This window comes from Chiloscyllium plagiosum, chromosome 5 (genome assembly GCF_004010195.1).
Source record: "Chiloscyllium plagiosum isolate BGI_BamShark_2017 chromosome 5, ASM401019v2, whole genome shotgun sequence".
Taxonomy (NCBI): domain Eukaryota; kingdom Metazoa; phylum Chordata; class Chondrichthyes; order Orectolobiformes; family Hemiscylliidae; genus Chiloscyllium; species Chiloscyllium plagiosum.
This window is the reverse complement of record NC_057714.1, coordinates 35,847,353-35,865,639: the sequence shown is the minus strand read 5'-3', so window position 1 is coordinate 35,865,639 and position 18,287 is coordinate 35,847,353. Positions and strand designations below refer to the sequence as shown.

General features: G+C 41.0%; 1 protein-coding gene across 3 annotated transcripts in view; it reads right to left on the bottom strand.

Annotated features, from left to right (window-relative positions):
- vwdel (von Willebrand factor D and EGF domains-like) overlaps positions 1–5,365 on the bottom strand; it is a 207,413-nt gene extending 202,048 nt beyond the window's left edge. For all 3 annotated transcript variants that reach the window (XM_043689848.1, XM_043689850.1, XM_043689849.1), the window contains exon 1: positions 4,883–5,365. In XM_043689848.1, the coding sequence (XP_043545783.1) occupies positions 4,883–4,961 (79 nt within the window). In that variant the 5' untranslated portion in view covers positions 4,962–5,365. The remainder of the gene's footprint in view (positions 1–4,882) is intronic.
- Positions 5,366–18,287: the final 12,922 nt, after the last annotated feature.

Sequence of the window (18,287 nt, the reverse complement as noted above, 5' to 3'; positions counted from 1 at the left end):
AGAAGACAGAGGGTGGGGGTGGGGGGCTGCTTCTCAGTCGAGAGGCCTATGATCAGTGGTGTGCCACAAGGATCGTTGATGAGTCCACCGCTTTTTGTCATTTATGTAAATGATTTGGATGTGAATATAGGAGGTATAGTTAGTAAGTTTGCAGATGACACCAAAATTGGAGGTGCAGTGGATAGCAAAGGAGGTTACCTCTGAGTACAATGGGATCTTGATCAGATGGGCCAATTGACTGATTAGCAGCAGATGGAGTTTAATTTAGATCAATGGGACGTGCTATAGTTTGGAAAGGGAAATCAGAGCAGGATTTACATACTTAATGGTAAGGTCGTGGGAGCGTTGCTGAACAATAAGACCTTGTAGTGCAGGTTTATAGTTCATTGAAGATTGAATCACAGGTAGGTAGGATAGTGATGACGATGTTTGGTATGCTTGCCTTTATTGGTTAGTGCATTGAGTATAGGAGTTTGGAGGTCATGTTACAGCTGCACAGGACATTGGTAAGGCCACTATTCAAGTACTGCTTGCAATTCTGGTCTCCCTGCTATAGGAAGGATGCAGTGAAACTTGAAAAGGTTCAGAAAAGATTTACAAGCATGTTGCCAGGGTTGGAGGTTTGAGTTATAGGGAGAGGCTATTTTCCCTGGAGCATCAGAGTCTGAGGGAGAACTTAGAGAGGTTGTTAAAATCATGACAGGCATGGGTAAGTTGATAGACAAGGTCTTTTCCCCAGGGTGGGTGAGTCCAAAACTAGAGGGCATAGGTTTAAGGTGAGGGGGAAAGATTTTAGAGAAGCCTAAGGGTCAACATTTTTACACAGAGCATGTTACATGTATGGGATGAATTGCCAGAGGAAGTGGTTTATGCTGGTACAATTACAACATTTAAAAGGCATCTGATGAGTTCATGGATAGGAATGGTTTAGAGGGATATGGGCCAAATGTTGGCAAACAGGACTAGATTTATATAGGATATGTGGTCGACATGGACAGGTTGGACCATAGGGTCTGTTTCCATGCTGGATATCTCTATGACTTGGTTTATTTTATTGTTATTTCATGTGTGCAATGATTTATTGTTAATATTGATAACAAAGCGAACAATTAATTGAACAGAATCAAATTTAAACCATTTCTTCCATTTTCAACAGTAGGATCTCCTTATAAAAAGCCAGATCTGCCAATTCAATGAAACCCAACAGCAGAGATTGTATTTTTCTACATGGTTCAATGTCTTTTTTTGCTCCAGTGGAAAAATACTGCAATACCTGTGAATGATTATACAATCAATACTGGTCAAGGTAAGGTTCACATTATCTTTGCAGGAAAATTCCCTATAATGATTTATTGTGTTAAAAAGACATCTACATTATAATACTGTACCAATTCCTGACATTTAAACATGTTATAATAAATTAACTTACTTCTCAAAATGCTCATGACTCCTCAGCAAGCTTTCCATTTTCACACAAACTCTGAAATCCAGACAGCAGCATTTCCAAAACATCACACCATCAGTTAAAAGTGGTGTGTGGAAAGAAATCTCCAGTTAAAATGAGGAATCTCATCTCAATTGGGTAGGCCTGCATTTTTGTTTCATAATAGTAATTTCCAACCCTCGGAAAGGACAGGGGAAAAGACATGGGGTCAGGAATGTCAAGGTAAATCAAATTTCCTCCAGAAAAACAAACTTATCATTCATTCAACAAAATGTGCTTATGCAACTCGGTAAAAATTCAATTCTTCATCCCCCATGTTCTAAAATACTAAAATTCTCATTCATTTTAAGCTGTGAAACTAACTTTGGCCCTCCCATCATCTTTCCAGGAAATCTCTTTTAACACAGGAACTGTTAAGTGGCTGTGAAATCTATAAAAAGTCAGCTTTTCACAGTGAAGTACTGAACAACTTGTCTTAAAGTACACTGGACAGTTTTTTTATTGCTAAGAAAACTTTGTTCTCTCTCTTTGGACATTTGTCACTTAAGCATTAAGCTGAAATAGCGTAATGTTTTCTGAATGTATTAAAGTATGTTAACTCTTACTTCCTCCACCCAATCCTATTCATCTCTGAGGTGATATGTATCAGCTGTATACTCAAACCTCGATTTGCCTTTATCAGTCCAGCTTTTAAATACTTTCAGCCAAAGTCTGGCCAAAATAAATAAATTATAGTTATGTTTTTTCCACACAATCATACACACTGTACATATTTGGTAGCAAAGGAATTCAATAACAATTTTAAATATGCATTATATATAGCATATGAAAAATGAAAGGATTACACCTCTAGATGTACTACAAAAGATGTTTTCATGTATTAATATATCTAGGAACGTGAAAGCAACCTGATAAGGTCACTTATAACAAATTCTTGCACTTTTTTAACAACTGAGAATACATTACACTGTATGTGAAGACGCCACAATGACGACATATATAATATATATATGGCTTCATTGAAATAAAAAAGTTATAATGGAAATTCAAGACTTTATTTTTAAGACATTAGTTGTCAAAGTAAGTATAACACTAACAATGTATCAAAGTAGGCTAATTGGAGATGAATAGATTTGAAAAGTCATTTATTCTCACTGGCAAAAAAAATCAAAAATATAAATTCCAACAGGCGAGACCCAAAATGTGGAAATTTGACACACAAACAGGGAAAATATACCAATTCAATAGGAGTAAATCACCATCACAATTTATATCTATTACAGTCCATTTGTTAATGTTCCCATTAAAATACCTGTCGAAACACTGCAGAATTTACCATTGAGATTTTTTTCAATCAAGGTATTGGTCAATCAATCCTTTAATAGTAACTAATATGCTGAAGTGTGTTGAGGAAATGCAATTTCTTCAAATAAAATGTGCCTCTTTTTCAGCTAATAGTAAGCACTATCAGTTTTGTTTAAGAGAAAATAATACAACTCCCTGTTTCTGGGAACTACTGCAAGGTTACTATTTTCAACTGCAAAGGCAATGGCTGATCTGTTGCATAGGATTACCAAAGTCCGATAGAAAACACAGACAAAATGAACCCCAGCTTAAATGTGTATCGTACAATATGGATAAAAGGAAACTAAATCCTATATAATTATAATGTTGACCATAATGGAAAATGAAAATCAGAACAAAAGCAAAAAAAACACAATGAAATGAGACATAAGAAATCTGTATTACTGCCAAATTGTTAGAGCACATCTGAAAGAATATCCAATGTGCTACTGATACTACCCTGCAATACTAACCCTAAGGGAGCTCAAGAGACACTTCGCTGTGTTCAAAGTAAGTTGACTTAAGCAATGCCCTCTGGCGAGGAAAGGCAATCCAATATGTGTTGATATCTGAAATTACTGCAGTTGTAGAAGATAGACCATCAATATAACTGACACACATTAAGGCTTTGGCCATTTTCATTGCTACCGCCTATCATTTGCAGTTATTACACCGATTTGTACTACGTCAACATTATTTCCTTCCTCATTATATGTAAAGCTGTTTTAAAGTGTTTTTTAAAAAAGGTAAGCTTTGACTGTGCCTATCAAATGAAAGCAATGTGACAAATGTAAGCCTCTCTTGAATGATACAAAACTTTCCTGGATTGTTTTCAGTTGTAAGTGAAAGCTGGGGAATTCTGTTTAGCCCTGGAATGCTTACACATAAACCAGATGGGGTGATGATAAATGACCAAGAAATTCTCAGTTCCAAAACTCCTCAGACCTGCTCTGACCACTCAAGACTTGTCCATTTTACAAACCAGAAGTGAACTCCTTTTAACAACAATGAACTGTTTCAATGCAGAATGCAAAAGAAAACTGCTCAGAGCACAGCACTGAAGCTTCACAGCAGTAAGATCTCTACAACCTACATCACCGCTGAACCCAAAACGATGGCGTGAAACATATATAAAAAAAATGCAGACAACAACGCTCTAGAAGTTAGTAACACCGTACATGGAGAAACATCGTTGCTCATTTTCTGCACTTTGTATTATCAATTCTTCTTGATCGACAGGACCATAGAGATAAATAACATTTACGTAACTTACCAACATTCTAAAAGAAAATCTTAAATATCTCGCTTTTGACTGGATTATTGTCTGATCATATCATCATTTTGAATTGACACTAATTTCTACACGATTAAAAGCTGCAATATTTAAAACTTTAAAAAGTGAAGATATTCTTCGATACAACGAAGATAATTATTTAAATAAAAATGCATTTTTTTACATTCAAACATGAGACCCGAAGATCGGATGGAACAGAACGATTCAGAAAAGAATAACTTGTTTAAAGTGCTAGTGCAAGCCAAGGGAATTTTAAAGGAAAACAAAACGCTTACACACAAATAATTTGTTTCCAATGCCACATTCTCATGTTTCGAATTAAATTTAAATGTTTTGCTCGGTGTAAACGGCCTTTATTAAAACCGATTTTATTATCAGGATGACTATCTTTGAAACTACAACTAACACCGAGCAGACAGAATTTGGGAAATATTTCAATTACCCGAGAAAACACAGCATGCACGTGTCTCATTGAGAATAACAAGATTTCGAAGATTGAACGGATCGTAAGGGAGACATTGGGATGTAAGCTGCTTGGTGGATCTCAAACCGGTTGCAATTCCCCAAATATTAGTTTTTTTTTATTATTCTCCCCCGAACCACACTCCACCCGCCCCCACTACCACCAAAAAAAAGGCACAATAATCAGAGCCTGGTTAACTTGAATAAAAGTGACAAAGGACAGATGGCCTCATATTTTCCTCAAAACAAATCAACAAAGTATTACATCCAAACAATTTAAATACTGTCAACACATTCATTACTGATTGTCATTTTAATGCCATTTAAAAATCTCTTACCTAGCTGACAGGAGACATCGCGAAGGGATAACAGCAGAGTCCAGAAAATGCAATACCCCGCGAGTGCTTTCAGTGCCATCGCCAATAAAAAATGATGTTGTTTTCTGCGGGACGAGGAACCAGACAAAGTTTTTGTTCCCCCTCTTCGGAATGGGGATAATTTCTCTTTTGGGTTTCAGGGAGGGGGTGGTTAGTCAAAGGGACGCTGAGCGGTGGGACTGACATGAGCGAGCGCCTGTTACAGAGTTTGCAGCTGGCCCCGACGCTCTGACAGGCGCTGCAGTGGCGCGAGGACTCACAGCTGGAGCTGAGGGCGGAGCGGTCACTTGGCCAAGCGCCGCTACTCCCACTCCCTCTCCCGCTCCCGCTCCTGTTCCCTTCCAAACTCCGGGGCTGTGCGCGCCAGCGAGGCTGCACGCGCGCGCACATGCACAGGGCTCAAATGGGAGCCAGGCGCGCTCCCGCACAGGTGAGCGCGCGATCGAGCTCGGATTCCGCTCCTACCTCACCGCCCTCCCCATCCAAAGGATACCGTGGGTGACAACTTTCACCTTCTGTGTTGCTTCCGGAGAGCTGGGCTCGCTTACATCTGATGAGGAACTATGTGGCTTTTTAAATTCTTTTTTTTTGAAAAAACGAGCATTGGTTTTCCTGCTTTTCAGATTCAGTACTAGCCAACTTGATTTGTCGAGAGATTTTTTTCTTCCTGTCTCCCTGTGGTCGGCTTTTCTCTGTTATAATCAGGTCCAATTTGACAATAAAAACGATTTCATTTTCTGCAAAAGTACCATCTCCCAGTAAAGACCATAGCGCCACAGTTTGGACACCAGGAACAGGGATCGATTGGATACATACGGAGGTGGTTTCTGGCTGGAAGGTAGTCCCTAAGTTCAGAATCGCTAAGTGTTACTCATCTGGAGGAGGCGATTGCTCTGTTCTCACTAGCCAGAAGCAAATACTTTCAAATTGTCTTTATTATGTACCACGCGGTGTGACCCGAGCCACTTTCACTCAAACACCACAGTTTTAGTTCGTAAAATGTGATCTGTTTTGATGTATCTCGTTCGGGGAGATTAAAAAAAACTAAAAATGATTCACTGCAGATTTGTAACCTAGCTTTAGCCTCACTGTATTTTGGGTGGGAGGAGCTCATGGGATCCGCTTTCGATATTGAGTTCATCAATCTCCTCTTTGCTTTCTGCCCTGTCTTTGTCTACGTTCTCACTTCCAAACCGTCTTCACACACAGACAGTTTTCCCCAACCTCGATTTGGAGGTACTGGTTGTTGGACTGAGGTGGACAACCACCTGATGGAGAAGCAGCGCTTCGAAAGCTCGCGATTCGAAATAAACCTATTGGACTATAACCCGGTGTGGTGTGATTTTTAACTTGGTCAATCTCCGTCCCGATTCTCATCGGTTTTATCCACTCTGTGAAATAAAAAAAAAGCGATTTCCTCAGCCGTATATGCAGTCGTTGATTTAACTTCCAAACACCCACTCTCATTTTATTATCATGAGACTCTTTAATTTCCAGCGTGATCCTCACAAATTACTGCTCGTCTCCAACTTTGAGTTTTCTTCAAAGTTGTTGAAATCTATTTCCTGCGTACACTGTACTCGCAGGTTTCTAATTAATTCCCGATCTATTAAATCTAAATCCCCACCATCGCACAGCACCAAGATTGCTGAACATTATAAAGGAAAGACAACCAGGAGGCTAGAAGAACACAGCAAGCCAGGCAGCAGCAGGAGGTGTAGAAATCACTGTTTTAGGTGTAATTCTTCTTTTGGACTGGGGAGAGGTGTAAGGGGAGCTTCAGGTAAAGGGGGGGGCGGTGAGGGTTTTGGGTGGGGAGAAGGGCTGAATGATGGGGTAGTGATAGATGAATACAGGTAAAGGGCTATGGCTTGGTTAGTCAGTGGGAGGAATTAATTTGGTTCGTAACTGGAAGGAAGGGTCTTGAGAGGAATAGAAGGGAGGGGAGGGGCTGGGTAGGGAGGTTATTTGAAATTGGTGAACTCAATGTTGAGTCCTCTCGGCTGGAGCCTGCCCAGGTGGAAGATAAAATGTTATTCCTTCAATTTGCGGTCTGGTTCGCTGTGGCAATGGAGGAAGCCGAGGATGGACATGTCGAAGAGCGAATGGGAAGGGGAATTAAAATGGGCGGTGACGGGGAGCTCAGGTTGGCCCTTACAGGCCGGCTGAGATGCTTGGAGAAACGTTCCCTGAGTTTTCATTTGAGAGCACTAGATACAGTAAACTGGGTTGGAAGAGAGGCACATGAACTTCTGTCTCACCTGGATGAACTGTTTGGAGGTGAAGGGTATAGGGTGCCGGCAGATTTTGGATCTTTTACGGTTGCGGGGAAAGTAACAGGGACTGGGACAGGGGAGGGGGTTGGTGGTGAGAGTGGCACAAACCAAAGAGTGGCAAAGGGAATAGTCCTTGCAGAAGGTGGAGCAGGGTGGGAAGGGGAAGATGTTCTTGGTGGTGGGGCCTAGTTGGAGTTGGCATAAGTGTATAAGGATGATACATTGGATGTGGAGACTAGTGGAGTGGTAGGTGAGGACAAGGGGGTCCCTGTCTTTATTGTGTTTGGTGGGGGTTTTAGAGCAGTGGGGGAATGGAGGAGTTGCAGTGGAGGGCTGTCTGGATGATAGAGGGGAGAAAGCATGTTGTTCAAAATAGATGGACACTTGGGGTGTGTGGGAGTGGAACGTCTCCTCGTCCAAGTAGATGCGACAGAGGCGGAGGAATTAGAACATAGAACATTACAGCACAGTCCAGGTCCTTCAGCCCTGGATGTTGTACCAACTTGTAAAACTAATCTAAAGCCAATCTAACCTACAGCATTCCATTATCATCCATATGCTTATCCAATGACCATTTAAATGACCTTAATCTTAGTGAGTCCACTACTCAGAGAGTAGTAGGGGTATGGAAAGCCCTGCTAGCAGCAGTAAAGAACCTACCTCTGACATCTGTCCTATTTCTATCACCCCTCAATTTAAAGCTATGTCCCCTCATGCTAGCCATCACCATCTGAGGAAAAAGGCTCTTACTGTCCACCCTATCTAATCCTCTGATCACCTTGTATGCCTCTATTAAGTCACCTCTTCACCTTCTTCTCTGTAATGAAAACAGCCTCAAGACTCTCAGCCATTCCTTATAGGACCTTCCCTCCATACCAGGCAACATCCTGATAAATCTGCTCCGCATCCTTTCCAATGCTTCCACATCCTTCCTGTAATATGGCGACCAGAACTGCACACAATACTCCAAATGCGGCCGCACCAGAGTTTTGTACAGCTAACATGACCTCATAGTTCCAAAACTCAATCCCTCTACAGATAAAAGCTAACACACCGTATGCCTTCTTAACAACCCCATCAACCTGGGTTGCAACTTTCAGGGATCTATGCACAAGGACACTGAGATCTCTCTGCTCATCTACACTACCAAGAATCTTACCATTAGCCCAGTACTCGGTATTCCTATTACACCTTCCAAAGTCAATCACCTCACACTTTTCTGCATTATGCTCCATTTGTCACCTCTCAGCCCAGCTCTGCAGCTTATCTATGTCCCTCTGTAATCTGCAACATCCTTTCGCATTGTCCACAACTCCACCCACTTTAGTGTCATCTGAAAATTTACTAACCCATCCTCTACACCCTCATCCAGGTCATTTATAAAAATGACAAACAGCAGTGGATCCAAAACAGATCATTGTAGTGCCCCACTAGTAACTGAATTCCAGGATAAACATTTCCCATTAATCACCAACCTCTGTCTTCTTACAGCTAGCCAATTTCTGATCCAAACTGCTAAATCACCTCAATCCCATGCCTCCATATTTTGTGCAATAGCCTACCATGGGGAATGTTGTCAAACACTTTGCGGAAATCTATATATACCACATCAACTGCTTTACCCTCATCCACATGTTTGGTCATCTTCTCAAAGAACGCAATAAAGTTTGTGAGGCACGACCTACCCTTTACAAAACCCACCCTTCACAAGATTTGGGAAAATGGGAAGTCCTGATGCGGCTACAATCATGACTCACTGTCACTGTTATTGGTTAAAACAGACAAGAGAGTCACCAGGTAATTACACATCAGTCAACCCAAGCTCCATGGTGGAGAAATTAGTTTCACCTTGGTGGGTTTGCTTTTTAGATTGGTTTCCACAGCACAATCTGGTGAGCACATCACCAACATATCTCCATAACTGGTCAAGCAAAAAGTGTCCCAGGTTGTAGGTCCCTTCCTTTTCCTCATCTATATTGTTGCCTTTTGCCAACATAACCTGAATATGTTCTATTATTGTCGCATATACCAAGATACAGGAAAAAGTATTGTATTGCATGCTAACCACACAAATCATATCTTGCATAAGTATGCCAGGGTAATAGATCAGAATGCAGAATATAGTTTTATAGAGAAGTTGCAGAGAAAGATCAACTCTAAAAAATGACAGCTTCATTCGTAAGTCTGATAACAGCAGGGTAGAAGCTGTTCTTAACTCTGTTGATACGTGTTTTCAAACTTTGGTATCTTTTGCCTGATGGAAGAGGTTGAAAGTGAGTATAGCTGGGGTGAGAGGGATCTTTGATTTTGTTTGCTACTTTCACAAGGCAGCAGGAAGTATAGGCAGAGTCAAGAGAGGGAAGGGTGGTTTCCAGGATGGACTGGGCTGCATTCACAATTCCCTGCAGTTGTCATTTCAACCTGTGATGCATCCAGATAGGATGCTTTCAATTGCTAAGAGTCATTGTGGACATGCTGAATTTCCAAAGGCTCCTGAGGAAGTAGATGCATTCATGTGTTTGACCATAGCTTCAACATGAATGGATCAGGATAAATCATTGGTGAATTTTACCCCTAGGAGTTTGAAGCTCTCAACCACCTCCACCTCAGCACCATTAATACAGACAGGTCTGTGTCCTCCACCCCACTTGAAGTTTTTTGACCAATTCCTCCATTTGCTGACACAGAGGGAAAGATTATTGTCTTTACACCATGCCACTAAGCTGTCTTTATCCTTCCTGTTCTCTGTTGTTTGAGATCTGACCAACTACTGTAGTGTCGTCACCAAATTTGTAAATGGAATTTGGCCACACAATCACGACTGTATAAGGAGTATGCAGTCTTGCAGGGCTTTGATATTGAGAATTATTGTGGAGGAGGTATTGTCACTTATGCTTACTGATTGTGGTCTGCAGGTCAGGAAGTCAAGGATCCAGTTGCGGGGAAAATGTAGTTGACAAGTATGTCAATTCCACATTGTTGACGACCCACCCAGCTCTCCTTCTCCATGATCTTCTGTAAGCCTCTACCACCCCTGTGCAATCAGGCTAGTTATCTGATGTCTAGTTTTGGACAAGGCACTATTTCTATTATTTAAACATTGTGATGAATGAAGATTATTGGCAGAATTTTGCTTGTTTGGGCTGGGAAATAGTAAAAAAAAATTGGAAAAATATTTTGAAATTGGAAATCTGATATATTACAATGTTGAGAAAAAATTCCAATGTTTCCCCTTAGTGTTTAAACAGTGAGTGACACCTATCTTATTTCCATGCATTTGCATCTCATTACTAGCTGAACCTGCCTCATTTTCTGTGCAGCTCACAATTCTCCTGTGTGTTCCCTGAGAAGCCAGACATTGTTAATTCCCAACATGAAAGTCAGAATGGTTACCTGGCAGCAGCAGCTCACTTCTCTGGGCTTTCAGACAACTTTACCTTCATCACAATTTCCCTGCATGCTCCATAGATATCATTCTCTTGCATGCAAGAGGTCATTGCAGAACCACCAGCCTACCCCTCTGTGTCTGATTTCAGACTAATTCACACACCACTTCAGCCCCTCAGGACATCATTTAGAGGTCAGAGACGCTTATGACTTGCATGCCTCCCCCAGCTCGCATTGTGCACAGGAACACGCATGTTTCTACATAAGGTGTATCTTATGGTTCTGAGCTTCCTTTCTCAGCATTCATTCACCTTGCATTTACTTGGAGGCTGCCAACCTTTGGGCTTTGCATTGTTACCAACCTCGTTGGTTTTAATTGCTTGTTAGTGCAGAGAGATGGGCAGCTTGTTAAGTTTCAAAACATTCAACAATCAAGGGACTTGTCATATTATTGTGTGACACCCTTCTATGTCAATGTTACACTTTACAACAGCTTACCCAGTAATGCTTCAAGCAAAATGATTGTGTCTGAAAGTCAAAGGGATCCAGTCATTAGTGAGGTCAAAGAGGACTACAGTTAGAGGGTATCTCTGCAATCAGTCAAGGGGCTCATCTGATTCCAGTGCAGGGAATTGTCAATCAGCCACTTTGTCAAACTAGAGTCTAAGGATCTGTGTCTTTGTACTTCAGGATTTGAGCTACAAATTAGTCCTGCAGATCAAGTGCGAGCAGCCCAGGGATTATAGATAGTTCTGTTGAGGTACTAATCTGGGACGTGGACTTTCTCTGTCAGGACTGTCTTGCCAAATCAGTCATGGTGGTGTTCCATAGTCAGTCTTGGGGTTGTGGGCATGAACAACCAGAAAGCCTTTCTGGGGTCATCCTAAGGAGTCCTGAGAAAAGTGAGAAACTCAAGTCTGGGGTTGGGATTAATTGGACTGGATTATGAGAAAATGATTACTGTCAAAAGACACAATTCATGATAAAAGGATGAGATCTCATAAAGGAAGCTGCAGAAGGGTGCATTTTCACATGATAATCAGATTGGCCTTTATAGGCGCAGGGTGTGTGGCCAGTGAGGCCATAACAATTTGCAAAGCATGGAATCAGGAGGGACCTTAATAGGGATCTTAATGGTTAGAAAAATAGGATGAATGGAAATAGAAAGCGACTGAAAGGTAATGAAGACAACAGGGTCAGTGATACAAAAGCAATATGAAGGATAATTCGTCATAATTTATCTCAGGTGGTGCCTGCAATTCAATGACAAGGACACAAGGCTAAAATGTTGTCATCTTCAATTTAAAGTTAACTGCATGATAAAATGATTTTAAAAAAAGGCTGCTACCATGCAGACTGGGTAGAGTTGGTGACTTTCTTACTCTTTGGATGGGATATATTATTCTTTGTCTTTGAAGCCTCACTAGGAGCAAATGCATTAGTCATGCATCTCAACTGCAACAAGCTACAATTCATTGTCAGGCCATTCTTTTGCAAGAATGGTCATTGGAAGTTATGATCTCAAGCAATCTTGACCAATACATACTTTGCATAAATGCCTTTTAATCATATCAAACAAGTAATTGTATTTATTAACTAACTTAAACATCTCATCTTTGCCATTTCAGAAACACTTATCATACCCCATAATGAAGATCAAGACTTTGGAACTGCCACATTCACACACTGAACAGTAAGAATGCAAGGACATGGTCTGTGATATTTAATGATGGTTTTAATTGGGAAAAGGGTTAGCGTATGTTGGTGCATTAACAGCGTTTCACTCCTCCAAAATAGCATGAGCGCTTTGATTTTGACACATTCATCTCGATAAGGTTCTATACCCCAAAGCTCCTATTGAACATCACATTGGCCTCCTTGTGAATATTTCTTGCCACACTGTATCAGGGCATCACATGGCATTTCTTTTTGACAAATGTGAAAGTTCAGGAATAAAGTTATTGAAATGCTGTACTGTTTCTGTGATTCCCCTTGGAGTATCAGCTCATGTATCTGAAATGGACATCACTGCAGTTGGATTCCTTGTGCACTTGCTGCAGAGGTGAAGACAACACAAAAGGAGAGAACAATTGCAACCTGATGGCAAGGCCAACAAGCAAAGGAGTTTCCAGTGGCTGCTGTACAGTCTGCAGGTGAACACCCTCTAAGAGGCAGGGAGAATGAATCTGCAAATACTGACCTCACTGTCATCTTTTTTACAGCGCTTAGAAGCCCAGCAGAGGTGCAGACAAAAGATTGTTGCAGGCCATTGTCATCAAAATGTGTCACCTACTGGAGCAGGATTTGTACTCAGAAGGCCTAGGAAGCCATCTTAATCTGGTGGCCATCAAGATTACAGATGCCATGAATTTTAATACCTGTAGTTAATTTCAAAGAATAATTGAGTCGAAGGGGCACTTGGAATGAGATTGAAGTCCTTTGTCTCCCTTTCTCCTTGCCATTGATACTGAGCACCTATGGCTAGACTAGTGGATTACATTCCTGATGTATTCCTGATGAAGGGCTTTTGCCCGAAACGTCGATTTTGCCTGTCCTCGGATGCTGCCTGAATTGCTGTGCTCTTCCAGCACCACTAATCCAGAATCTGGTTTCCAGCATCTGCAGTCATTGTTTTTACCTAGTGGATTACATGTCCACTCACAGACATTGACTGTAGAACCTGGGTTTTTGTGGCATTACTCAGTCTGTCCATTGAGGCAGCCAGATACTGGAATGCTTGAGCGAGCACCATACTGGTAACATTGGTGGATTTCTTCATCCTTCAATCCAATTTAATGACTCCATCTCACAAACCTGCCAATTGTTCCTGTTCCCCTCTGTGCATGTAGACAAAGCTATCAATGGCTTAGACGAGGAGATCAGGTGTGCATGGTGCTGAGCTAACAATGATTTAGGTATAGTTTTATAGATTAAAAAATTAACGAAGTGAGGACAATTTCACCGAGCAATAGTGGAGTAGAGGTGTTGGTGGTGCTTGGTGTGGTTGACCATGTCAGATGCTCCAGCAGTAGTGAAAAGATGAGGAAGGACCTGCATCATGATTTTAGTCATAAAGGGTGACTTTTATGACTGAAATTCGCAGCTTGTCAGTGCTGTGGTAGTGCGGAAACCTGATTTGAAGACATTCAAGTACACTTTTATGCCGAAAATCGACGTGTTTTAGAAGCTGCAACATATTCAAGGACTTTGTGAAGCAAAAATAAATTGGAGGTAAATTGCCAGTTTACAAGGACAAGTGATTGCTGTTCAAACCTACACACAATACACAACTTTGAAGCAGTTATTGTCATCTAAAAACTTTACATAATGAATTATCTCTCCTTAAGTAATTTTCTGCTGTGTGTATGAAAGAGAATCATATTAGTAGTTATGTTGGAAGTGTCATAAACAGTTTTTTCCTTTTGTGTTTTCCTGACAAACTATGTATATGGCAGATGCAGGGCTTTCTGTTAAGTGTTTAGACATTTTCATTTTCTGTTATCTTTGTATTTCAGCATCTCAGATGAATTAAGAAAGAGATAATTCATAGAATCCCTACAATGTGGAAACGGGCCCTTCGGCCCAACAAATCCACACCAACCCTCCGAAGAGTAACCCACCCAGACCCATTCCCCCTATCCTATATTTACTCCTGACTAATATATCAAACCTTCACAACCCTGAACGCTATGGCCAATTGACCTAACCTGCACATCTTTGGACAGTGGAAGGAAACCCAACAGACAGGGGAAGAATGTGCAAACTCCACACAGACAGTTGCCCGAGGCTGGAATCAAACTTGGGTCCCTGATGCCGTGAGGCAGCAATGCTAACCACTGAGCCACTGTGCTAACCAAAGCAAACCTGGATTAGTTTTGGTTACAACAATTGTCACAATATTTAATGAATTGTTAGGACCTTAGAAAATGCGGAATGCAGTATTTACAAATTATTGTTTCATTGTCCGTTCTAAGATCTACTGTCTTGATGAGAAAAGTTCAATATCCTCATTACACCAGCCCTGTATTTTCTAATAATTTCCACAAAACCATTAACTATTTTGGAAGACATTTGATTTTCTAGTGTCTGATTGGAGTAATACAAGATTTTGGTATGGCACGGTGACACAAAGGTTAGTACTGCTGACTCACAGCACCAGGGACCAAGGTTGAATTCCAGCCTCGGGTGACTGTGTGGAGTTAGCATATTCTCACCGTGTCTGTGTGGGTTTCCACTAGGTGCTCTGTTTTCCTCCTAGAGTCCAAAGATGTGCAGGTTAGGTGGATTGGCCATGCTATATTGCCCCTTAGTATCCAGGGATGTGCAGACTAGGTGGGTTAGATAAAGTAAAAGAAGAGTTACGGGGACAGGGTGGGGGCTGGGTCTTGGTAGGATGCTCTTTGGAGGATCAGTGGCCAAAATGGTCACCAATAGGCCAAATGGCCTCTTTCTATACTATAGGGATTCTATGAAGATGTCAAGTTGGAACAGGTTTACCGAAATAAGTTAACTAAAAGCGATATTCATCAGTTGCAGACCAATCATCTTCAGGAAAAAAATCCTCAAATGACTTTAACATAACTAATATTCCCACTTCAGTTATACTTTATCCTTAAATTTTTTATCCTTAAAGTTTTTTTTTATCCTCTTAGAAACTAAGCACTTCTTCATCCCCAGTGGCTACTTCCATTTTCTTTCTCACTGAAGTAATTTCTAATCCAGAATGGACTCTCATTGTGAGGGTTACATTCCTTCTTTCTAGCCCAGGCTCAGTGAATTTTCCAGTCTGCTTTAATTCCTCAAAAACCTAATTTCTTTAATTTGAGTGAAAATATACATACATGTTCTGTGCAGTGAACAACAGCATTTTCTCTACTTCAGATAAAAGACCAGCTATTCGATCTTATTCTCTCTCTATTGGTTTGTTTCTCTCAGCTTCTTGCAAAATCACTCACTTCTGTGAGGTTCTGTGATATCTTTGGAAAACCTGGAACAAATCACTACAAAGAATAAAGTACAGTACAGCACAGGAATAGGCCCTTTAGCCCACAAGATAACACCGACAGCTAAAAACCTTTTGCCTCTATGTGGTCTATATCCCTCTATCCCCTGCCTATTTATATATCTGTCAAGATGCCTCTTAAATGTTGCCATTTATCTACTTCCACCAGAGGCAGTGCATTCCAGGCACTTACTGTTCTTTGTATTAAAAAGCTTGCCTCTCACATCTCCACTCAACCCATACCCATTTATCTTAAACCTATGTCCCTTAGTAGTTGACATTTCTCCCCCGGGAGAAAGAAAACTTTGACTATCCATTCCATCCATACCTCTCATAATCTTGCAAACTTCTATTGCTCCACATCCTTCAACATTCAAGTGAAAACCACCCAAGTTTTTTCCCATCTCTCCTCAAAGCTATTACCTTAAAAACCAGGCAACATCTTGGTAAGCAGTTTCTGAACCCTCTCCAAAGCCTTCACACCCTTCTGCCAGTATGGAGACCAGATCCAGACACAGTATTCCAAATATGGCCTAACTAAATTTCTATACAGCTGCAACAAGACTTGCCAATTTTTAGATGTAATTCCCCGTGCAATGAAGGCAAGCAAGCTTTATGTCTTCCTGACCACCTTATCCACTTGTGTTGCCACATCCAGTGAACTGTGGGCCTGTATACCTTGATTTCTCTGATGTTACCAAGGGTTCTGCCATCTACTGTATACTTCTATCCTACATTATCACTTCCAAAATGCATCATCTCGCATTTGTCCAGATTGAACTCCATTTCTCATTTCTCTGCCCAAGTCTCCAACCTATTTATATCCCGTTGTATCCTCCGCCAATCCTCCTCACTATCCGCAGCTTCCCCCAATCTTTGTATCATCTGCAAACCTACTAAGCAGACCACCTACATTCTCCCCCAAATCATTTATGTATAATTCAAAAACAGGGGTGCCATCACTGATCCCTGCAGAACACCACTGGTCACAGATTTCCAGTCAGAATGATACCATTCCACTGCTACTCTGTCTTCTATGACCAAGTCAGTTTTGTAGCCATTTCACCAGGTCACTGTGGATTTCATGTGACTTTATCTTTTGTACCAGCCTGCCATGAGGGACCTTGTTAAAGGCTTTGCTAAAGTCCTATGGACATCTAGCTTCCTGGCCTCATCAATCATCTTTGTCAGTTCCTCAAAAAACTCAATCAAGTTTGTGAGACACGACCTTCCCTGCATAAACCCATGCTATCTATTGTTAATAAGTCCATATTTTCCCAAATATGAATAAATCCTATCTCTAAGAATCTTCTCCAATAATTTTCCAACCATTGACATAAGGTTCTCCGGTCTGTAATTTCCTGGATTATCCTGTTGCACATCTTACACAAAGGAACACCATTGTCTATTCTCCAGTCGTTTGGCATCTGTCCTGTGACTAAAGAGGATACAGAGATATTTTATTAATGCCCCAGCAATTTCCTCACCTGCTTCCCTCAGCATTCTGGGGTAAGTCCCATTAGGCCCTTAATGCTTTTCAAAACACCTAATGTCTCCTTTTTTTATATTGACCTGCCCAGAATATCAGCATACCCCTCCAGAAACTCAACATCCACCATATCCTACTCCTTCATGAATACTGATGCAACGTATTCATTAAGGACCTCACTGACTTTCTTTGGTTCCATGCGTAAATTCCCTCCTATGTCCTTAAGTGGCTACCCTCTTGCTCCTTCTTTATGGATAAACCATCTCGAGATTTTCTGTTACCCTGTTTGCCAAAGACATTCCATAGTCCCTTTTAGCTCTCCTAATTCCTGGTTTGAATACTTTTCTGCTATCTCTGTATTCTTTAAGGGCTCTGACTATCATCAATTTCCTAAAACTTACATATGCTTCCTTTTCCTTTTTGACTAAGCTCTCAATTCATCTTGTCCTCCAAGATTCCTGAATCTTACCATCGTTAGCATTCATTTTCACAGGAACATTTTGAGCCTGAACTCTAACTAACTGTCCATTACAAGCTTCCTACATGCCAGATGTAGATTTACTCTCAAACAGCTGCCCCAAGTTTTCATTCCCCTGTTCCTGCCTAATATTGTAGCAGTTAGCCTTCCTCCAATTTAATACTTCACCTGAGGACTACTCTTAGCCGTATCCATAAGTAACTTAAAACATATACAACTATGGTCACTTTTCCTGAAATGCTCCCTCACTGAAACTTTAACCTCACGGTCGGACTCATTCCTCAATACCTGATCCAGTACAGCCCTTCCCTAGTTGGACTAGTTATATATTGTTTCAAAAATACATCCTGCAAACACCTGACAAATGCTGCCCCATCCAGGCTCCGAGCTGTAATTGAGCCCCAGTCAATATAAGGGATTACAACTAATTTCTCTGGACACTTTTCTTCCTGAAACTCATCTCCACAGCAATAGCAACATGAATGAAATAGGCTCATATCCTGATAGAAATGCCATTTAATGGTCCCCAGATTCTCAAATACATTGTCGCTTGGAGTTAAGTTGATAGCTTTTTTGTAATTGTTAATAAAACCTGAAATTCCTAAATTTCTCCATGAGACTGGAAACAAGTAGGCTAGTCATAGTCAGCACAGATAAGAGAGTGAAAATGATGTTTGGTATGCTTGCCTGTATTGATCAGTGCACGGAGTATAGGAGTTGAGAGTTAATGTTGC